The 24,788-nt window shown below is 41.7% G+C and overlaps 1 protein-coding gene across 2 annotated transcripts in view; it reads right to left on the bottom strand.

Moving 5' to 3' along the window:
* The window catches only part of rnf11b (ring finger protein 11b), a 186,318-nt gene extending 168,419 nt beyond the window's left edge, over positions 1–17,899 (bottom strand). For both annotated transcript variants that reach the window (XM_085982906.1, XM_085982905.1), the window contains exon 1: positions 17,321–17,899. In XM_085982906.1, coding sequence (XP_085839032.1) covers positions 17,321–17,440 — 120 coding nt within the window. In that variant the 5' untranslated portion in view covers positions 17,441–17,899. The remainder of the gene's footprint in view (positions 1–17,320) is intronic.
* Between the last annotated feature and the right edge of the window lie 6,889 nt (positions 17,900–24,788).

Raw genomic sequence — 24,788 nt, 5'->3', positions numbered from 1 at the left:
CACTGAATATATTTAAGAAGGAGATAGATAGATTTATAGACACAAAAGGCATCAAGATGTATGGGGAGAGCACGGGAATATGGTTTTGAGATAGAGGATCAGCCATGATCATGTTGAATGGCGGAGCAGGCTCAAAAGGGCCGAATGGCCCACTCCTGCTCCTACTTTTCTATGTTTCTATGAAACTGAAAAGGTAGTGCTTACCGACACATACATTTATTGACAGATACAGATCCAGTCAATGCATAATAGAACTACTCAAAATTATGAAAGAGTAAATATTCCAAGATTGCTTGCAGTGAATCTGTATCAGTCACAAGGAAGCATAAACTCAGGATTAGTATTAGAAGCATAAAAAGGGGAAGTTATAAAGAACTTTTCATGCAAAGGATTATGATAACATGTGTAATAAGGCTGGATTAAGTAATGATCTTGAAGTGAAGGATCCTCTTGGGAAGAGTGATCATAGCATGGTAGAATTTCAAATTCAGTTTGAGGGTGAGAAAGCTAGGTCTCAAACTAGTGTCCTGAACTTAAACAAAGGTAATTACAAAGGTATGAAGGCAGACTTGGTTAAAGTGGAATGGGAAAATATATTACAGGGTAAGACTGTAGAAAAGCAGTGGCAAACATTTAAGGAGATATTTCATAACGCTCAGCAGATATATTCCAGTGAGAAAGAAAGACTAAGAGAAGGATGAACCATCCGTGGCTAACTAAGGAAGTAAAGGATGGTAAATAACAACAGAAAACGCTGGAAAAACTCAGCAGGCCAGGCAGCATCTGTGGAGAGAGAAACAGAGTTAACGCTTCAGGTCGAAGACCTTTCGTCAGAACTGGAAAACAGCAGGAAATGGAGCAGATTTAAAAGCAAGTTTAGGGGCTGGGAAATGGGGAAAGGGGTGAAAGAACAAAAGGGAAGGTCTGTGATAGGATGGAAGGCAGGAGAAGTAAAGAGGCATTAAGAGATATTCAAGGCAAGAGGAGATGGTAATGGGACAGGTTAAGAAACAAAGGATGGCTCTAGATGAAGTGGGAATTGCACTGGCAGAGTGAAAGACAGCTGCCATGTGGAAGGCGAAAAAAAAGTAAAGGATGGTATCTAATTAAAAACAAAAGCATACAATGTTGCGAAGAATAGTGAAAGGCCAGAGGATTGGGAAATTTTTAAAAACCAGCAAAGGACGATTAAAAAAATGATAGAGAGAGAAAAGATAGCTTATGAGAGTAATATAAAAACAGACTGCAAGAGCTTCTACAGGTATATAAAAAGAAAGAGAGTAGCTAAAGTAAACTTTGGTCCCCTAAAGGATGAGTCTGGGGAATTAATAATGGGAAACAGTAGAGACTTTGAACAAATATTTTGTATCGGTCTTCACGGTAGAAGACACTAAAAGCATCCCAATAATGGATAATGAAGGGGCTATTGGGGTGTGGGGGAAACTTAAAACAATCACTAGAAAATACTAGGCAAACTAATGGGACTAAAGGTAGACAAGTCCCCTGGACCCAATGGCCTGCATCCTAGAGGATTAAAAGAGGTGGCTGCAGAGATAGTGGATGCATTGGTTGTAATCTACCAAAATTCCCTGGATTCTGGAGGTCCCAGCAGACTGGAAAACCGCAAATGTAACACCCCTATTTAAGAAAGGAGGGAGACAGAAAGCAGGCAACTATCGACCAGTTAGTCGAACATTTGTCAATGGGAAAATGCTGGAGTCTATCATTAAGGAAGTGGTAGCAGGACATTTAGAAAATCGTAATATAGTCAAGCAGAGTCAGCATGGTTTTATGAAAGGGAAATCATGTTTGACAAATTTGCTAGAATTCTTTGAGGATGTAGCGAGGAGGGTGGATAAAGGGGAACCAGTAGATGTCGTGTATTTGGATTTCCAGAAGGCATTCGATAAGGTGCCACATAAAAAGGTTACTAAACAAGATAAGAGCTCACGGGGTTGGGGGTAATATATTAGCATGGATAGAGAATTGGCTAACTAACAGAAGAGAGTCGGGATAAATGGGTCATTTTCAAGTTGGCAAACTGTAACTAGTGGGGTGCCGCAGGGATCAGTGCTGGGGCCTCAACTATTTACAATCTATATTAATGACTTGGATGAAGGGACTGAGTGTAATGTAGCCAAATTTGAAGATGATACAAAGATAGATGGGAAAGCAAATTGTGTGGAGGACACAAAGAATCTCCAAAGGGGTATAGATAGGCTAAATGAGTGGGCAAAAATAAAAGTGAGTGGGCAAAAATAAAAAAGCAAATTATTTAAATGGGGCGAGATTACAAAATGCCGAGGTACAGAGGGATCTGGGGGTCCTTGTACATGAATCACAAAGTTAGCATGCAGGTACAGCAAGTAATTAGGAAGGCAAATGGAGTGTTGGCCTTTATTGCAAAGGCAATGGAGTATAAAAGTAGGGAAGTCCTGTTACAACTGTACAGGGTGTTGGTGAGACCACACCTGGAGTACTGCGTACAGTTTTGGTCTCCTTATTTAGGGAAGGATATACTTGCATTGGAGGCAGTTCAGAGAAGGTTCACGAGATTGATTCCGGAGATGAAGGGGTTGTCTTATGAAGAAAGGTTGAGCCTATACTCACTGGAGTTTAGAAGAATGAGAGGGGATCTTATTGAAACATAAAAGATTCTGAAGGCTTGACAGGGTAGATGCAGAGAGGATGTTTCCCCTCATGGGGGAATCTAGAACTAGGGGGCATAATTTCAGAATAAGGAAGCACCCATTTAAATTGGAAATGAGGAGGAATTTCTTCTCTGAGGGTCGTGAATCTTTGGAATTCTCTTCCCCAGAGAGCTGTGGAGGCTGGGTCATTGAATATATTTAAGGTGGAGATAGACAGATTTTTGAAAGGTAAGGGAGTGAAGGGTTATGGGGAGCGGGCAGGGAAGTGGAGTTGAGGCCAAGGTCAGATCAGCCATGATCTTATTGAATGGCGGAGCAGGCTCGAGGGGCCAAATAACCTACTCCTGCCCCTATGTCTTATGTTCTTATGAACATGGAATGCTTTACAAGTGATTTATTAAAGCTAAGCCAACAATTAAGAGGCAATCTGAGAGAAAAAAGTACAGAAAAATTGCAGGGAAATTGAATACATAATAGGTAACTCGAATGGGGCAAGATAGCACAAGCATGACAGGCCAAATGGCCTTGTTTTGTACCAAAATTTCCATGATTCTATGCTCGTTGTTGGAAGGAATTGAAACATTGATTAAATATGGTGATATGATAAAAAGACACTTTAAAGTTACTGAATTGACGTGTTATTTACGACGAGCAGATAGACAGCACTGTAACAAATGCATCAAATTTTGGCATAGAGAGAATAAAACCAATCTAATTTTCACAGAAATATTACTTACATAATAAAACTTATTTAATTACTGAAATTCAACTTACTTCCTTTCTCAGGTTTCGGCTACTACAAATGTTGTCCAGATTATAAATCTATTTCAAAGCCACTGAAAGATTTACATGTTTTTAGTTTAGAACTGGCATTAAAGATTCTCCCCACTAGACTATTTCCTGAATAAAGAAAAATAACTACATACTCACGCATAAGGAAACAAAAGAGGCAAGCCCGCCTACCCAAAATTCCCCCCCCCAAAAAATCTACAGCTCGCATACAAGCTGAAAAGTCAATGCTTCTATCCACCAAAATTTTCAACTTCATGTTGGCTGGTGTACAAATACATTTTCTCTCTGTTCTTTCTCATCTCAATCAGTATATTCTCATCTGCTCTTCCTGCACAATTATACTTAAATGGCAACTCTGGCTCCCAACTTCAATCCTGACCTCAATGCTGAGGGATAGATAATGACATATGTCTACCTGAAGGACTGTATCTCATTTTGAATCTGCAGGAGGAACCTGGACTACAGTCAATCGGGAAAAGTGCTCTTTAAGGGTAACAGCACTGGTGGAACAAGCGACAGCCAGTAGAAATGTTGTGCTATGATGTTACTAGGTTCAGCATCTTTGGAGAAATTTGTCCACTGCAAGCCAAACTATCCAGGAGGGAAACTACAGTACACTCAAGTATTAATGATCAAAATTTTGTTCAGAAGCCAATCCCCTCCCCTTGTTGTCATTCGTCATTCCTCAAAACACCTACCGTTAATCCCTCTGCCCTTTTCAACTATATAACCTCCCTTTCCTCGGCAAGGACCTTCAACATTTTGCTGCAATCCAATTCTGTACCTTTCCCTCCCAAAATTTCCTCTTTGAATCTTCACAATCTGGCTTCTGCCCTACCAACCCACCAAGACAACCTTAGTCAGTCAAAGTCACTGATGACATGTTCCAACTACAACCGTAGTGAGCTTTGCCTCCTTGTGAGGATATAGAATGCAAAAATAGGGTAACAACTCGCTTCGCATGGCCAAGGACCCTGTCAATCTAAAATGGAGGATCCGGTCAGCCTAAAATGGTGGTGAAATGTCGACATCGCAGAGTCACTTGCATATTGTAAAAATGATCATGTTAACCCAAGAAACTGTGAAGGCAGCAGGAAGTAAAATAAAAGAAGCTAAACTGCTCTGTGGCTGCTAATATGGCTGGCCCCCACGATGTCACACCTTGCTGGTGGAAACAGTGTAGGGCGGAGTGCAGAGGACATAGACAATAGGCGATCAGAAAACACATTACCATGATTTGCAAACGCATTACCATACTGATTAGGTGATCATGAAACCATTACCAGCATATTTACTTAACTATAAACCATTCAGTGAAATGTGACTTCTTTACTTCAAACTGCCAGGCCAGGAAATCAAATTAAATGTGTACGTGCCCAGCTCGGGATTGGTGCAGACTGTACGATGTGTTAATGTCTTCTCAAATGCAAGTATAATAATGTGGCACACTGTATGAAAGATTACTTGCTCTGGTGGAACCTGTCGAGACTCTGCTGGAGTCGGGACTGTGCTGTATCAGAGTAAGTCTCCCGGGATAACGGAATAAAACAACTATTGAACTCCACCAGTATTCGACTCAGTGTTTGTACTGAACCAGATTGAGGGCCAAAAGAATCCGTTTTAACACTTGTTCACCTCAGCAATCTCTGCAGCGTTTAACACAATTGATGACTCCATCCTCCCCCATTGTCTGTCATCAGTGGTCCATCTTCGAAGTAGCATCTTTGACTGGTTCCACTCCTACATATCTCAATGGAGCCAGCATATTTCCCACTATGGCTTCTCCTCCTAACCCTGCATTATCCAGCTCTACCTGTCCACCACAATTATGTAACCTATCAAACTGCTTACTGACGTCAAGTCATGGATGTGCCAAAACCACCTACAGTTGAACACCGAGAAAACCAAAGCCATCTTATTCAGTTCACATCATAAACTCCCATTCTCTTGCTTCGGAGTCTATCCAGCTCCAAGGCTACACACTCAGGTTAAATCAAGGCTGTCCACAATCTCACTGTCCTGTTCAACCTTCAGGTAAGTTTCAAACCCGATATCCAATCACTGAGAAAGCATACACTTCTGTAACACTAGCCAGATTCACTTTTCACCCCCTCTGCCATTAAAATCCTTATCCATGCTTTTATTGGCTCAAGACTGAAATGCTCAAACACCCTCATGGAACTATGCGCTATTTGAACTCCAACTTATTCAAAACTTCACTAGTCACAACTTATCCTGCACTAGGTCTTCCTCAGTCATCACCAATGCCATTGCTGATCAGCTTGCCTACCAATAAATTAAACTCAAAATTCTCAGTTACTTCCCCCCCTGCCCCCCAAATGACCTCATCCCACCCAAACTCTGCAACCTCCTCCAGCTTTGCATTGCAGTCCACACTCTACATTCTCAAGACTCCAGGCTCCTGTGCATCCACAATCCTTGTGTTTTTCATTTGGGGGCAGAGCTTTCAGTAGTTTTGGCCCCAACCTCGAACTCTATACTTTTTTTGTTTTGTTTTTACCCCTCCTCACCTTCAAAGACCCTAAAAAAAGCCAACCTTTTTGACTGTGCCTTTGGCCACCTTTCCTCAATCCTCTTCCCCTCAGTTAGTGTCTCTTCTTGGGATGTTTTATTATATTAAAGGGGACAAGACACATGAACATTGCTGTTGCCAAGCATCTTTACATTGACAGACTGAAAAAAAGGCAACATACCCCTGAAAATCTAGACATGTAATCAAGCAATACCCTGGTGTTCTAATGGTGATAAATCAGAAGCAACTTTAAAAAGTCTGCTGCAAACTTGATCCTAAAATTAAGATGAATTGCATCACTGAAATTCAGTTGTCTCAAAAAATTGAGTGGCACTAATTAAAATAAGTTAATAAATTGGTGAATGTGTATGAACATAAACACTCAACATTAATGGACCCAAGTTAACTTCAAAAGCAGTATTGCATCATTTTTTTAAAATGATGTGTTAAACTATTTACGAATAGTTTAATCGCAAGAACGTACTTTGGAATAAAGCCTCCAAGCTACTCCAAGGGTCAGTGGCCACACAAGATAGTGCTCAACAAACTTTTCCTGCATTGGTAGTGCAACGTGCCAATTTTGTCAAAATGTTATCATGCACAAGTGATAGAATTATGCATCTGACCAGGTTTATAGGATTTTCAGTTTGAAAACAAGATTAAAAAGTTTGACAAACACTTTCTTGACGACAATGCTCCTTTAAAATACTATTTGTCCTGGTCCTTTGTCCTGTTTCTGGCATGTAACAAAACTTTAAAAAAATATAAAAAAGCAAATAGTTGCCAATCAAGTCAGCCTGTAGTTCAAGAAGTAAGCAATCAAATTTATAATAGCAAGAATCTCAATTCAAAGGGTAATAATCTCTGGATTGCTACCTGAGCTACACGCAAATTGGCATAGAGACAAACAGATTAGAGGTTTAAATGTGTGGCTCAGAGTACTGGGGAAAGAGGGAGCTGTTCCGTTGGGACGGGCTCCACTTAAACCGGACTGAGACCAGTGCCCTGGCGAACCGTATAACTAGGGCAGTAGACAGGGCTTTAAACTAATGAAGGGGGGGGGGGGGCAGATTCAGGAAAGAGAAAATTTAAAAGCAGCGAGAGAAATGTCAAGCCTCTACAGTAGAGTTGTGGGTAAAAATAAGCAGAGTGGGTCAGGAAGGGACAGAGAGTAACAAAGGTAAGAAAGCATCAGTGACTAAGGTGACAGCAGGGAAAAATAGAAATGAGTCAAAGCTAAAGGCACTGTATCTGAATGCGTGAAGCATTCGCGACAAAATAGATGAATTAATAACGTAAATAGAAATTAATAGGTTTGATCTGATAGCCATTATGGAGACATGGTTGCAATGTGACCAAGGTTGGGAACTAAATATTCCAGGATACATAACTTTTAGAAGAGATAGGCAGAATGGAAAAGGAGGAGGGGTAGCCCTGATAATGAAGGACGGGATGAAGTCAGTAGAGAGAAAGGATCTTAGCTCGGAAAATCAAGTAGAATCAGTTTGGGTGGAGCTAAGAAACAGCAAGGGACAGAAAACATTGGTGGAAGTTGTTTATAGGCCCCAAACAGTAGTTGTAGTATAGGTAGGGTTGCGAAAGGGTGGAAAGTTTCCGGTAAATTTCCAGAAATTTTCCACGGTAAGTTTAGCTTGGGAATTTTGCCCAAAAAAGCACATGCTAGCATAATATTTTTTTTTGTATTTCTTTCTTTTTTTTCCCCCCCACAGGTCCTCTCTTAAAATTAACAGAGCTGGAATCTTAATTATTAAAGGAATTTCTTAATCGATATTTGTTTATCTTCTTACTTGGCTTGTTTTAATAATTACAAGTTTTGTGTGTGACTGTGAACAAAATGTGTCCTGATTGGTTGGATGAGTGGATGAGCGATTAGCTCCCTCTATTGGTGATGTAGCGTCTTGTGCGCACAGGTCATGCTTCCATCACATGGAGCATCAGGAAAAATTTACTCACCCTGTTGTAATCATGCTGATCGACCGCAGTTCGACACAGAATAGAACAATGCCACGTTTACCATCGGATATGTGGAAGCATTTTACCCCAGGCATTAAAGATGGATAGACTGTGTACACGTGCAAACACTGTACAAAGCCATATGTAAAGAATGCCACAAAGATGCAGCAGCATTTATCCAAATGCAACAACTTCACTCAAAGCTCACAGCAGTCAGCCCAGAGTTCCTCTTCTTCCATTCAAGAAGATGATGGTTCTCATTCAGCATCAGGCTCCTTATCATCAGCAACTCCTGGCCCACTTGGAAGGTTCTTTGATACAATGGATAACCATAGCCAGAAGAATGCAGATGAGTGCCTTGCTCGAGCTGTATATGCAACAGGCTCACCCCTCATGCTCACAGCCAATGTGTACTGGAAGAGATTTTTCAATGTTAATCGCCCTGAATACTGTCCTCCCACCAGACATGCTTCATCTACTTATTTGCTGGAGGCCGAGTATAATAGAGTCCAAGGAAAGCTCAAAGAAACGATAGAGATGGCAGACTGTGTTGCAGTTATCTCAGATGGGTGGTCAAATGTACGAGGGGAGGGCATCATAAACTACATCGTCTCCACTCCTCTCCCAGCGTTCTTCAAGAGCACAGACACGAAGGACAACAGACACACAGGCACATACATTGCTGATGCGCTGAAAGCGGTCATCAACGATCTTGGATCACACAAGGTCTTTGCAGTAGTTACTGACAATGCTGCAAATATGAAGGCTGCTTGGGCTCAAGTGGAGGAGGCCTACCCTCATATTACGTCTATTGGGTGCGCAGCTCATGGGCGCTCAACCTGCTCCTCAAGGACATCATGGGGTTAAGAACCATGGAAACACTGGACAAGAGAGCCAAGCAAGTTGTTAAGTATGTCAGGGGAAAACAGGTAGTTGCAGCAACCTACAACTCCAAGCAAACGACAAAGAACAAGAACACCACACTGAAGCTGCCCAGCAACACTAGATGGGGTGGCGTTGTCATAATGTACAACAGCCTTCTGGAGGGTAAGGAGTTGCTGCAAGAAATGGCAATATCCCAGTCTGGGGATATGGAAACCACCATCAAGAAAATACTGCTGGATGATGTGTTTTGGGAGAGAGTGGTTAGCAGCCTTAAACTACTCGCACCAGTAGCATCTGCAATTGCTCAGATTGAAGGAGATGACGCTGTCTTGTCAGATGTTCTCAGGCTTTTTGCTGATTTAAAAGAACAAATCAGCATTGCCCTACCCACATCCCTGTTGCTCAAAGCAGAGGAGAAGGCAATTGTTCAATTCATACAGACGCGTCAAGAATTTTGTGTCGAGCCGATTCATGCTGCAGCATACATGCTGGACCCAAAGCATGTTGGGAGACCAATACTTTCTGGAGAACAGATCAACAGCGCTTAGTGTGATTTCTACCCTCTCACGCCACCTCAATCTGGACGTTCTGGGAAGTCTGGCAAAGTTCTCTACCAAGCAAGGTCTTTGGAATCGAGATGGGATCTGGGAATCATGCAAGCATATCAGTGCACATACCTGGTGGAAGGGACTTTGTGCATCTGAGGCCCTGTTACCCATCGCATCGGTGATACTCCAAATCCCACCTTCATCAGCGGCCTCTGAACGAAACTGGTCACTTTTTGGGAATACGCATACAAAGGTGCGCAACAGGCTGACTAACGAGAGTGGAGAAACTGGTGGCTATCCGGGCGAACCTACAACTTACTGAGCCAGATACAGAAGCGTCCACCACACAGCTAGACAGTGACAGAGGAGGAAATGGACACGTCAGAGCCAGAGTCAGAAAATCAGGAGGAGCAATGATGAGTAGAAGGCTCAGAAGACTCATGATTAGAAGACTCAAAGAGACAAAATAAAGACAAATTACAGGCTAAATAAGCTGACGCTCTTTTTATTTTATTTTAGATGGGTCTTTTTTGTGGGGAGTTCAATAAAGTTCAAAATTATAACCTAAAATAAAGTTTTGAAAGCCTGTTTTTATTTGTATGGAACAGTATGTCTATTTTGATGACAAAGATAATATAAAAGTCAGAGACAAAAACCATCAGTGTGCAAAAAAACTCAAAATTCCCATGGAAAGTTTCCTCTTTTAAAAATTCCCAGAATTTTGTAACCCTAAGTATAGGGCAGAGTATAAATCAGGAAATTAGAGGCGCATGTAACAAGGGTAATACAATGATCATGGGGGACTTTACATATATACTGGACAAACCAAATTTGCAGTAATAGTGTGGAGGACTATATGCAAGATAGCTTTCTAGATCAGTATGTTGAGGAACCAACTAGGGAACAGGCTATTTTAGATCTAGTATTGTGCAATGACAAAGGTTAATTAATAACCTTCTAGTAAAGGGGCCTTTAGGGGAAGAGTAACCATAGTATGATAGAATTTTATATTAAGTTTGAAAGTGATTTAGTTAAATCCAAAACTAGGGTCTTAAAACCTGAACAAAGCAAACTATGTAGGTATGAGGGGCAAGGTGGCTAATGGCAAGCATTTAAAGAATACATCATTTACAACAAATATACATTCCTTTAGGGCACAAAAACCCCACATGAAAAGTGGCCCAACTGTGGCTAACAAGAGAAGTTAAAGATAGTATTAGATCAAAGGAAGAGGCTTATAATGTTGCCAAAAAAGGGCAGGTAGCTGGAGGATTGGGAGGATTTTAGAATTCAGCAAAGGAAGACCAAGAAATTAAGAAAGAAAAGAAATAGAATACGAGAGTAAACTAGAGAGACATAAAAACAGACTGTAAAAGCTTCATTGTTATGTAAAAAGGAAAAGATTAACGAAAGTAAATGTGGGTACCTTATAGGCTGAGACAGCAGAAATTATAATGGGGAATAAGGAAATGGCAGAAAAATTAAACAAATACTTTGTGTCTGTCTTCACGAAAGAAGACGCAAAAAGCTTGCCGGAAACAGTGGACAACCAAGGGTATAGTGAGAATGAGGAACTGAAAGAAATTAGAATTAGTTAAAAAAATATATTACAGGAAACTTTGGTTTATCTGGAGGTTGTATGTCCGGAAACCTCGATCTAACGGCAGAAATCAGCAGCCGTTTTGGTTAGGTTTTTTTTCTTCTCCTAGCATTTTTTTTTTTTTTTTTAAAAAGTCAGGCTCTGGAAAGCGTCTCTGTAGCTTAGCAACAGCTTCAGAGATGCTTCCAAGGTACGGGCCGAGTGTTTACAAGCTGTTGCTAAGCAACAGTGTTTGTTGTCAGATACGGAGATGAAAACCTCCGTATCCTTCAACATTAGCTCTGGTCTATCCGGAAGTTTTGATAGATCGGCAGCAGCTCGGTCCCGTTAGTGCCGGATATCGTGAAGTTTCCTGTATTGGAGAAATTAATGGGACTTAAAGCCGATAAATCCCCTGGACCCGATGGCTTACATCCTAGGGTTTTGAAAGAGGTGGCTATAGAGATAATAATGGATGCGTTGGTTGTCATTTTCCAAAATTCCACAGATTCTAGAACGGTTCCCGTGGATTGGAAAGTAGCAAATTTAACCCCACTATTTAAGAAAGGAGAGAGAGAAAACAGGGAACTACAGACCAGTTAGCCTGACATCAGTAGTAGGGAAAATGCTAGAATCTATTTTTAAGGACATGGTAACAGGGCACTTAGAAAATAATAATAGGATTGGGCAGAGTCAACACGGATTTATGAAAGGGAAATCGTATTTGACAAATCTGTTAGAGTCTTTTGAGGTTGTAACTAACAGAGTGGATAAGGAGGAACCAGTGGATGTGGTGTATTTGGATTTTCAGAAGGCATTCGCTAAGGTGCCACACAAGAGGTTATTAAACAAAATTAGGGCTCATGGGATTGGGGGTAATATACTAGCATGGATTGAGGATTGGTTAACAGACAGAAAACAGAGTAGGAATAAACAGGTCATTTGTGGGTTAGCAGGCTGTAATTAGTGGGGTACTGCAAGGATCAGTGCTTGGGCCTCAGCTATTCACAATCTACATCAATGATTTGGATGAGGGGACCAAATGTAATATACCCAAGTTTTTTGATGATACAAAGCTGGGTGGGAATGTAAGTTGTGTGGAGGATGCAAAGAGGCTTCAAGGGGATATAGACATGCTAAGTGAGTGGGCAAGAACATGGCAAATGGAATATAATGTGGAGAAATGTGAAGTTATCCACTTTGGTAGGAAATATAGAAAAGCAGAGTATTTTTTAAACGGTGAGAGATTGGGAAATGTTGGTGTTCAGAGGGTCCTGGGTGTCCTTGTACACCAATCACTGAAGGTTAACGTGCAGGTGTGAAGGAATAAGCCATATTTCAGAAAAATACACCATCCTATGATTTCTGACATTATTAATACACGAGAACCTGGATTTAAAAATCTAAAAAAACCTCAGACACAAGCTGTAAACAGAAATACAGGCTTCTGAGATAAAGATCAGTTGTTTAACAAAGTTGTAAACATACAAGCTTTGAAATGGGCATTAGTTAAATATACTAAAACAATGACCCTATTGAAATGGCAGTTTGGCACTTCCAAAAGGTCTGGAGTTTGGAGGGAACACAATGAAATGCCCAGTTTAAAGTGTTAAAGAACTAACACGTGAAACAGAAACACAAATATTAAAAAACCATGTGCCTTTGAAAAGATGACATCAAGTAAAAGAAACACCTGCTGGTCAAATAGTTTTTATGTTAAACTTGGAAGACAGGAAACACGATTAAAAATATGCAACCAACTAAGATAGCTAGAAAACAAGCAAACACTCTGGTTAAAGTGGTTTTAATTTACATATAATAAAGATGATTCCTGCAGTACACTTTGAAGATATGACTTCAATAGATGCACCAAGCAATTACATTGTTTTTGTATTGAACTTGGAACACCATGGAGTCACAATGTCTGCTAAAAACCAGTTAAGCCAATATTAAGAATTGAATGAAAGAATTTTGTAAAAATGGCATCAAACAGAAACCATTGCTGTCATATTGCTTTAAATGATAGTTCTTGGAACACCTAAAGGTAGAGACATAATTATGCATGCAATAGTTGAATTGACAGTAAGATAGAAAGCATTCAACAGAGGTATCAATAAAGACAATTAGCTTACATCAGCAGAGAACTTCAAAGAATAAACCACTGCAAAAAGGGTATAAAAGATAGACCTTTTCAAACAGAAAGTCAGAAGTCGCTGAACGGGCCAAATGTTTCTCAACTTTACAGGCACCATCTGTAAGTTTTTAACTGAGTCTCGGGGATCAAACAGCACTATAGAAACATAGAAGATAGGAGCAGGAGTAGGCCATTCGGCCCCTCGAGCCTACTCCACCATTCAATGAGATCATGGCTGATCATCCAAACTCATTACCCTGTCCCTGCCTGCTCCCCATATCCCTTTAGCCTTAAGAAATATATCTAACTCCTTCTTGAATATATTTAATGAATTGGCCTCAACTGCCTTCTGTGGTAGATTTCCACAGGTTCACCACTCTCTGGGTGAAGAAATTCCTCCTCATCTCTGTCCTAAATGGCTTACCCCTTATCCTTAGACTGTGACCCCTGGTTCTGGACTCCCCCGCCATCGGGAACATCCTTCCTGCATCTAGTCTGTCTAGTCCTGTTAGATTTTATAAGTTTCAATGAGATCCCCTCTCATTCTTCTAAACTCCAGCGAGTATAAGCCCAATCAACCCAATCTCTCCTCATACGTCATTCCTGCCATCCCAGGTATCAGTCTGGTGAATCTTCGCTGCACTCCCTCCATGGCAAGATCATCCTTCCTCAGATAAGGCGACCAAAACTGCACACAGTACTCAAGGTGTGGTCTCACCAAGGCCCTGTACAACTGCAGCAAGACATCCTTGTTCCTATACTTGAACCCTCTCACTACGAAGGCCAACATACCATTTGCCTTCTTAACCGCCTGCTGCACCTGCATGCTTACCTTCAGCGACTGGTGCACAAGGACACCCAGGTCTCGTTGCACTTCCCCTTCTCCCAATCTATTGCCGTTCAGATAATAATCTGCCTTCCTGTTTTTGCCACCAAAGTGGATAACCTCGCATTTATCCACATTATACTGCATCTGCCCAATCACCCAAACTGTCCAATCATAGGAGTTTCGCGGCATCCTCCTCACAGCACACACGCCCACCCAGCTTTGTGTCGTCTGCAAACTTGGAGATATTACATCTAGTTCCCTCGTCTACATCATTAATATATATTGTGAATAGCTAGGGTCCTAGGACCGATCCCTGCGGTACCCCACTAGTCACTGCCTGCCACTCGGAAAAAGACCCGTTTATTCCAACTCTTTGCTTCCTGTCTGCCAACCAGTTCTCTATCCAAGTCAGTACCTTGCCCCCAATCACATGTGCCTTAACTTTACACGCTAATCTCTTGTGGGACCTTATTGAAAGCCTTCTGAAAATCCAAATACACCACATCCACTGGTTCTCCCTTATCTATTCTACCAGTTACATCCTCAAAAAATTCCAGCAGATTAGTCAAGCACGATTTACCTTCCGTAAATCCATGCTTTGTCCAATCCCGTCACTGTTTCCCAAGTGCTCTGCTATTACATCTTTTATAATGGACTCTAGCATTTTCCACACTACCGTTTTCTCTCTACCACCTTTTTTTGAATAGTGGGGTAACATTAGCTACCCTCCAATCCATGGGAACTGTTCCAGAGTCTATAGAATTTTGGAAGATGACCAGCAATGCATCTACTATTTCTAGGGCCACTTCCTTAAGTACCCTAGTATGTAGATTATCAGGCCCTGGGGATTTATTGGCCTTCAATCCCGTCAATTTCCCTAACACTATTTCCCTACAAATACTGATTTCATTCAGTTCCTCCCTCTCATTAGGCCCTATGTTCCCCGACATCTCTGGGAGGTTATTTGTGTCCTCCTTTGTGAAGACAGAACCAAAATATGTATTTAATAATTGGTCTGCCATTCCTTTGTTCCCCATTATAAATTCCCCTGATTCTGACTGCAATTTGATTTTGGTGGATGTTCTGGATTTAGAAATAAGAAAGAAATGTAGAAATGTAACGAAGTAAAGATTTGAGAATAAGGATCTCTGAGAAATAAGAAATGTAAGCTATTTGTATCTTGAATTGTTAATGTTGCGACTGACTCAACAGCTGTTAAATGAATGTCGGCTCTTAAATAAAACTATATATTTTTAGAATTGTCTCAGGGTATTTCTGTATAAACTCACGAATCCAATTTCTGTACACTCTTTTGTAAGGAGTTACAGAATTCTGGGGGGTATTCCGGACCCTCAATATCCAGAAGGTTACAGTCTAGTTAAACTTATTAAAAGTGCTATCTGGAGGACGGTAACATCTTCAGTCATTCCATTCCTTTAGGGAGAGATAGCCTGAACCTTTAGACCCATTTAAGCGTCTTATAGAATTCGGCTATCTCTAACTTCAGTTGAAGGTGAACGCCTGGGGAATACGCCTGATCTGGGGTAGCCTGAAAAGGGCTAGGACTTTTAATTATCCCTTCACAGGTAGAGCAAGCAATTAGGAAAGCAAATGGTATGTTGGCCTTTATTACAAGAGGATTTGAATACAAGATTAACAACATCTTACTGCAATTATATAGGGCCCTGGTGAGACCACACCTGCAGTATTGTACACAGTTTTGGTCTCCTTACCCAAGGAAGGATATACTTGCCAAAGGTTCACCAGACTGGTTCCTGGGATGGGGGGATTGTCCCATGACGAGAGATTGAGTAGACTAGGTCTATATTCCCTAGAGTTTAGAAGAATGAGGTGTGATCTCATTGAAACATACAAAATTCTTACAGGGCTTGACAGGATAGATGGAGGGAGGATGTTTCCCCTGGCTGGGGAGTCTAGAACCAGGGGGTCGCAGTCTCAGAATAAGGGGTCGGCTATTTAGGACCGAGATGAGGAGAAATTTCTTCACTCAGGCGCTGGTGAATCTTTGGAATTCTCCACCCCAGGGGACTGCGGAGGCTCAGTCGTTGAGTATATTCAAGACAGAGATTGATAGATTTTTTAATATTAATAGAATCAAGGGATATGGGGATAGTGCAGGAAAGTGGAGATGAGGAAGATGATCAGCCATAATCTTACTGAATGGTGGAGCAGGCTTGAAGGGCCAAATGGCCTACTCCTGCTCCTATTTTCTTATGTTTTTTTAAATAGATGTGTGGAACCCAATTCACTTCAAGTTCAAAGTTAAAAAAAATAGGTGGGAGGATGCTAAAATACTTCACAAAGGAGCTGATCATGATTCTGCAAAGAATGTGGTAGAATATGCATCAATTGGGAAGGGCAGACAGGAAGAAGAAAAACTGTTCCTATGTATCTGTAGAGGGGATTTGGAGCAGAATGGATAAAATTCCAGTGCCATGTAATGACAGTATTTTTCTTGGGTATTTTTTGACAAATACTGAACCAAAGTTTTAAGCCACTGAAAGTCTAGACTGAATAAAAAGAATGCTCATTCCTACTGAAAGGTGAAGCATTGAAGTTCAATGGCAGAACCAACTGCACCAAATACAAAAATGTTCCATTTGTGCAAGACAAAGCCACAATCTGCCTCTGCAATACGAGCACAACAGTTGCCTATCCACTGCAGACACAACAGTGCACTAACTTCACAAAGCTGTTTTGTTTCCTTCTGACTACATTAACTGTGCTAAAAACGTAAAGAAAGAGAAATATCTATCAATGGTAAAATAAATTGTGCAGGGTGATGCACATGGATCAAATAAGTAGGTATATTTAATACCTAAATGAAGTTACATATGCTTTGAAATCAATATACTGTCAAAGAACAGTATATGCACAAATTTTAATCTTAGGCAAGGACAGGATTTCAAGTTTTCAAGATAACATATTATGTTAGATTTGTATTTTCAACTATTCTATCAACATGCACCAAAAACGTTAAAACATGGCATCTAATTCATCTGTATGAAAACATTACAGCACTTGAAAGATCTTGCCTTTCTTACCTCTTTAAAATACTTAATTTTAACTTAAATTTGAGACAGCTGGGGTTTTAGGTTTTGTGTTTATAACTGAAGTTAAAAAGTCTATTTTTTTTTTTTTAAAAACAGGCACTTTTTATTTCGAACGAATAAATAGTAATTACAGGCCTTATTAAACGCCGTTGATTTGATAATTATGTTAATACGGAAAAGATTAAAATAGTGACGGAAAGATAAAACATTAGATACTTCAAAATCGCCAATGATGTGTTTTTGGACACACACCAAGATGTTCAGGGGCACCAGACGGGCAGACTACAAAAAGAAAACTTGTCCAAAAAGACAAAGACAAACCTGATATGGCGGCGGCGGCTCCTGGTCTATTTCGGTGCCGTCTCCGTAACTCGCCCGGTCAGAAGACTCGTGAAGCAAAGAAATGTCATCAGACGTAGGAGATTTCAAACAATTTCCCATATTTCTCCTTCAGTATTACACCGTTTTTACCATTACTGCGTGCCCCGGGGAAGGGAGGTAAAAATGGGCGGAAAATGATGTCAATGAAACCGACCAACGTTTCTTTATTGGGGGCGTCGCTTCCTTTCTTTTTACCACCAAAAACAGAACATTGCCTTCGCCTCGGGAACAAGGCCGCTCGCTTCTTGTTGATGTTCTCTCTCGCACCGAATCAAAAACAAAAACAAACGCCCGGAAATTCGGGGGGGGAGACGGGGATGAGAAACACGGACAATCCACAGACCTCTGGGTGACGAGCAGCTTTTAATTACAACGGGAAAATAAACTGTTTATGGATTATTCGCCAAATACCCTCCTGCCTGACAGAAGAGGCCCGCTATAAGCCTGCTCCCACCACCAAGCAGCTACAGCTTTTCCCCTTTCGCTTTCCTCTTCCCTGCGCCTTGGTCCGGGCCGATTTGCGTATTACCTCATCCGCCGACGTCATCGAAGATTGTTGCGATCACTCGGAAGGAAGCCACCGAAAATGTCGCGGGAGTGGGTTCACCGAGCACCCACTGCTCACACATTTCATTTCAAAACATTGTGGCGCCTCTTTTGATGTTTGTCGATTTGAAAATAACTCACGCCTCGTCATCTGCTTAAATGGATAATGTGTCTCATAACTTTTCTTTATTATAAATATAATTTTCCCAGCTTTGGCAGCACTATGTCAGGTGCTGCACTCATTGCTTCACAGGGCTGTTAACCATCCAGCAAGTTAGCAGGGATGTTTAGGATGAAAAGACAAAAGAAAGATTTGCATTTATATCGTGCCTTTCACAACCTCAGGACGTCCCAAGGCGCTTTACCGCCAATGAAGTACTTTTGAAGTGTAGTCACTGTTGCAATGTAGGAAACGCGGCAGCCAATATACGCACAGCAAGCTCCCACAAACAGCAACGTAATAATGACTAGATCTGTTTTAGTGATGTTGATTGAGGGATGAATATAGGCCAATCCACCAGGGGTAACTCGCCTGCTCTTCAAAATGGTGCCATGTAATCTTTTACATCCACCTGAGAGAGCAGAGGGGGCGCGGTTTAAAGTCTCAGCCAAAAGACAGCACCTCCAACAGCACAGCACTCCCTCAGTACAGCCTAGATTTTTGTGTTCAATTCTCTGGAATGAGACTTGAACTCACAACTTTCTGACCCAGAGGTGAGAGTGCTACCCAGAGGTGATGAGTAAAGATTGGACACAGTTTGTAAAATCTACAATGTGGCCATGCTAATATTCTTTACTGTTTAATACAATGGGAATGATAAGAATTCCGGAGTGTCATTTTTAACAAAATGTATATTTTATTTTAATCATTTGGTTTCAGGATATGTCATTCTCAATCCATACATGCCAACATTTCATGCTGACAGTGTTTTGAGGAGCCGTCGGCGCAGACTGGGCCCTTCTATTACTCAGAAAGAATGAAAAGAACTTGCATATGTATAGCACTGTTCATGTCCTCAGGCCATCCCAAATCAGTTCTCAGTCAATGAAGTACTTTTGAAACAAGCAAAATACTGCAACTGCTGGAAATCTGAAATAAAAACAGAAAATGCTGGAAATACTCAGCAGGTTAGGCAGCATCTGTGGAGAGAGAAACAGAGTTAATGTTTCAGGTCGATGACCTTTCGTCAGAACGGGTCTGAGATGTTAAACCAAGGCCCCATATGCTCTCTCGGGTGGCTATAAAAGATCCCATGACACTATTCGAAGAGTTATCCTGATTTCATGGCCAACATTTTCCCCTCAACCAACATCAATAAAAACAGAAGCAAAATACTGTAGATGCTGGAAACATGATCTGGTTCCAGTTCTGACAAAAGGTCAAGTACTTTTGAAATTTAGTCAGTGTTGTAATTTAGGGAAGTGCCAATTTGCATACAGCGTATAACAATGATATAAATGACCAAATAATCTGTTTCCAACATCTGCAATATTTTGCTTTTGTTTTTATTGGTGTTGGTTGAGAGGAAAATGTTGTCGAGGAAACCAGAAGAACTCTTCGAGTAATGCCAAGGGATCTTTTATATCCAACCGAGAGAGAATATGGAGCTTTGGTTTCACATCTCATCCAAACAGCAGAGCCCCCTCGGTACTGTGCTGAAGTGTCAGCCTAGATTATGTGCTCAAGCCTCTGGAATGGAGCCTAGGCTGTCATCTTTGAGACGGGATTGAAGGCTGATAAATCCCCAGGGCCTGATAATCTACATCCTAGGGTACTTAAGGAAGTGGCCCTAGAAATAGTAGATGCATTGCTGGTCATCTTCCAAAATTCTATAGACTCTGGAACAGTTCCCATGGATTGGAGGGTAGCTAATGTTACCCCACTGTACAAAAAAGGTGGTAGAGAGAAAACGGGGAATTATAGACCGGTAAGCCTGACATCGGTAGTGGGGAAAATGCTAGAGTCCATTATAAAAGATGTAATAGCAGAGCACTTGGAAAGCAGTGACAAGATCGGACAAAGTCAACATGGATTTACAAAAGGTCAATCATGCTTGACTGGTAAAATAGATAAGGGAGAACCAGTGGATGTGGTGTATTTGGACTTTCAGAAGGCTTTCGATAAGGTCCCGCATAAGAGGTTAGCATGCAAAATTAAGGCGCATGGGATTGGGGGCAAGGTATTGACTTGGATAGAGAACTGGTTGGCGGACAGAAAGCAAAGAGTTGGAATAAACGGGTCATTTTCCGAGTGGCAGGCAGTGACTAGTGGGGTACCGCAAGGATCGGTCCTAGGACCCCAGCTGTTCATAATATATATTAATGATCTGGACGAGGGAATTGGATGTAATATCTCCAAATTTGCAGACGACACAAAGCTGGGTGGGAGGGTATGCTGTGAGGAGGATGTCATGAAACTCCAGTACGATTTGGACAGGTTGGGTGATTGGGCAGAAACATGGCAAATGCACTATAATGTGGATAAATGTGAGGTTATCCACTTTGGTGGCAAAAACAGGAAGGCAGATTATTATTTGAATGGCAATAGATTGGGAGAAGGGGAAGTGCAAAGAGACCTGGGTGTTCTTGTGCACCAGTCGATGAAGGTAAGCATGCAGGTGCAGCAGGCGGTTAAGAAGGCAAATGGTATGTTGGCCTTCGTAACAAGAGGGTTCGAGTACAAGAACAAGGATGTCTTGCTGCAGTTGTACAGGGCCTTGGTGAGACTGCACCTTGAGTATTGTGTGCAGTTTTGGTCACCTTACCTGAGGAAGGACGTTCTTGCCATGGAGGGAGCGAAGATTCACCAGGCTGATACCTGGGATGGCAGGAATGACGTATGAGGAGAGATTGTGTCAATTGGGCTTATACTCACTGGAGTTTAGAAGATTGAGAGGGGATCTCATCGAAACCTATAAAATTCTGTCAGGTCTGCACAGACTAGATACAGAAAGGATGTTTCTGATGGCCGGGGAGTCCAGAACCAGGGGTCATAGTCTAAGGATAAGGGGTAAGCCATTTAGGACTGAAATGAGGAGGAATTTCTTCACACAGAGAGTGGTGAACCTGTGGAATTCTCTGCCACAGAGGGCGGTGGAGGCCAATTAATTAAATATATTCAAGAAAGAGTTGGATATATTTCTTGAGGCTAAAGGGATCAAGGGATATGGGGAGAAGGCAGGGACAGGGTACTGAATTTGGATGATCAGCCATGATCTCATTGAATGGCGGAGCAGGCTCGAAGGGCCGAATGGCCTACTTCTGCTCCTATCTTCTATGCTTCTATGTTTCTATGTAACATGGATTTACAAAAGGTAAATCGTGCTTGACTAATCTACTGGAATTTTTTGAGGATGTAACTGGTAGAATAGATAAGGGAGAACCAGTGTATGTGGTGTATTTGGACTTTCAGAAGGCCTTGGATAAGGTCCCGCATAAGCGATTAGCGTGTAAAGTTAAAGCACATGGGATTGGGGGCAAGGTACTGACTTGGATAGAGAACTGGTTGGCAGACAGGAAGCAAAGAGTTGGAATAAACGGGTCTTTTTCCGAGTGGCAGGCAGTGACTAGTGGGGTACCTACCACAGGGATCGGTCCTAGGACCCCAGCTATTCACAAAATATATTAATGATCTAGACAAGGGAACTAGATGTAATATCTCCAAGTTTGCAGACGACCCAAAGCTGGGTGGGCGTGTGTGCTGTGAGGAGGATGCCGAGAAACTCCAGTATGATTTGGACAGGTTAGGTGATTGGGCAGAAGCATGGCAGATGCAGTATAATGTGGATAAATGCGAGGTTATCCACTTTGGTGGCAAAAACAGGAAGGCAGATTATTATCTGAATGGCAATAGATTGGGAGAAGGGGAAGTGCAACGAGACCTGGGTGTCCTTGTGCACCAGTCGCTGAAGGCAAGCATGCAGGTGCAGCAGGCAGTCAAGAAGGCAAATGGTATGTTGGCCTTCATAGCGAGAGGGTTTGAGTACAAGAACAAGGATGTCTTGCTGCAGTTGTACAGGACCTTGGTGAGACCACACCTTGAGTATTGTGTGTAGTTTTGGTCGCCTTATCTGAGGAAGGATGTTCTTGCCATGGAGAGAGTGCAGCGAAGATTCACCAGACTGATACCTGGGATGGCAGGAATGATGTATGAGGAGAGATTGGGTCGATTGGACTTCTACTCGCTGGAGTTTAGAAGAATGAGAGGGGTACTCATTGAAACTTATAAAATTCTAACAGGACTAGACAGACTAGATGCAGGAAGGATGTTCCCGATGGTCGGGGAGTCCAGAACCAGGGGTCACAGTCTAAGGATAAGGGGTAAGCCATTTAGGACTGAGATGAGGAGGAATTTCTTCACCCAGAGAGTGGTGAACCTGTGGAATTCTCTACCACAGAAGGCCGTTGAGGCCAATTCATTAAATATATTCAAGAAGGAGTTAGATATATTTCTTAAGGCTAAAGGGATCAAGGGATATGGGGAGAAGGCAGGGACAGGGTACTGAGTTTGGATGATCAGCCATGATCTCATTGAATAGCAGAGCAGGCTCGAGGGGCTGAATGGCCTACTCCTGCTCCTATCTTCTATGTTTCTATGAGACCAAGCTTTTGGTCACCTACCAAGCCTCCTACCAAGGATGCCTTTTTCTTTTTTCCATCTGTTGAGCCCCATTTCCCAATGAACCTGGCCACCAGCAGTTGCTGCTCACAGAACACCTGAAGTGGCAATTAAGCATTCTGAAACTTGTAACTGATCCTTTTCACACTATCCTCCCCTTTGCAGCCCAAGTTCAAATCCAGACCATGCTAATAGGATGAAAGCTAGCTGTTAGAGTTCTAAGTGAAATAAGTGTTGGAATACTCCCAATCCATTACCTAAAAGATGGTAACCAGAGCTTAAAACTCAAAGGATGGTTGGTGTGAAAGCAGAAAAATTCACACTGGTGTAATAGTGGTGTCAGCTGAGGTTGAGGTTCAAGTAGATGTTCCATAAAATGGAAGATACTGTACTTTATTCTGCACATGACCATGCTGAATTGATGTGCGATTATCCTGATCCCAGAACTGGGTCCCAAAGTAGAAAGGTCATCTTGATTCCATGCACTGATGTTTCTTACCTCATTATGCATAAAAATTCACCACAAATATAATTTTTAAAAAGTATTTCTCTTACTATGTTTCCTGCTCATTGCTGGTTCTTGGGGGGCTGTTGGATTTCTTTGTACTTGAAGCAAGTCTCCTATCCTTGTCCATGGCATGTCAGGAGGAAAGCTTTGATGCTGAGCTAGGTATTTTAATGTTAGCAATTGGATCATAATAAATAAACTCATCTCTATAGTTTAAGAATTAAGGCAAAACAGGAGAGTATACCAACTTCAAAGGACCACCTAAGCGATGAAAACAATTTGTGGAACAGGAGGATAGGCAAGGTGCTAATTACTTCCAATATAACTGATGGAATTAACCTTCACCACCAGATCCCATAAATTAACTTGAGGTAAAGAAAGGGAACAATGAATTGCAAAGCGCCATTTTTTTAGCTGCTAGCTGGCTGAACTGATGAAGCATTTCAGGCCAACTCCAATTCGGTCAGCAAAGCAGTTTTGCTATTGCTGGCCTGCATGTACAGACCTTCCCCAACCACCAGGGAAGATACTGGCCACAGCAAATTGTTAAACTGCTGTTCATTGTTGTTTTAAAATGGATCCAACTTCTATCCACAATGTCGAGCTGTAGGAGTAACTGCTTCAGAAAGTGGTCCCCATTACAAATTAAATATCGGTATAAATGAAGCGTACGTCAAGTCATGAAAGGAAACAAGGGAGCAAATGGATGGCAATGAAAGGGAGACAAAGTGAGAAAGGAAAGTGGACAGAAGCTGGGAGTTGAAGGAAAGTGCCAGCATTAATTCAGAGAGAGTGGAGAGGGAGCATGTCACCATTCACTGAGGGAAGAAGAATGCCAGGATGAACTAGGAGAGCAGGCGGGTAGAGCAGCAGCTTGAACTGGGGAGGAAGAAGGGTGCCAGCTCGAATAAGGGAAAATGAGTGCCACCTTCAATGGTTGTGGGGGGGTGGGGGGAAGAAGAGTACCAACTTAAACTGGGTTAGCGGGGGTAATGAGTGCCAGGTTGAATTGCAGGGGGAGGAGACATATCAGCGGGAATGACAGGTGAAAGAAGTGTCAGGTTGAACTGAGGTGGGAGGGTAAGAGTACCAGTATGAACTGGGAGAGTTGGAGGGGAGTGTCTCTGTGAATGGGGTGGTTGTTAGCTATGATATGGCGCAGTGTCTCTGTGAACTGGGTTTTGGAAGAGGTAGAGTGCCTATGTAAACTGGAGAATGAAGTTGGATGTGGGAGAGTGACTGTTGAGGTAACTTTTGCAGAAGTAGTAGTTTGGTTAGTCTATTAAAAATCCAGATATCATTTTGATTTTCCTTTTGTTGAGATTTAAAATATCTATCAATTATGAAGTATAAAAATTAACAACAAATATGACGTTGCACTTTGATTTGGCGGTTAGGAGCGATGTGACATTGTCGTTAATTGGAGTCAGAAAGACAGATGTTTGGAGTTTATTGGAATTGGCAGGAAAGCTGGGAAGATGTTGTAATGGAATGTTGCTAAGAGTGCTAATTTAATCCAAAAAGAATGTTCCATTAATGATCTCCTTATGAAAGTTTCTGGCTGCTGACACAGAAGAGTTCTTCAACGACTGATCTTCCTTATGGTGAGATGCAGGTTACTCAGCATCTGAGCCCAACTCCTCCTGCCATTCCGTGTCCAGTCCTTTTTGATTAGTGAAAATATGAAGAGCATACCATGATGTGAGAAACCCACTCAGGAATGTACTGTAGCACAA

The sequence above is a fragment of the Somniosus microcephalus genome, chromosome 3 (assembly GCF_052327205.1).
Source record: "Somniosus microcephalus isolate GS21.2 chromosome 3, FLI_Smic_1.0, whole genome shotgun sequence".
Taxonomy (NCBI): Eukaryota; Metazoa; Chordata; class Chondrichthyes; order Squaliformes; family Somniosidae; genus Somniosus; species Somniosus microcephalus.
This window is presented reverse-complemented; position numbering and strand designations above follow the sequence as displayed.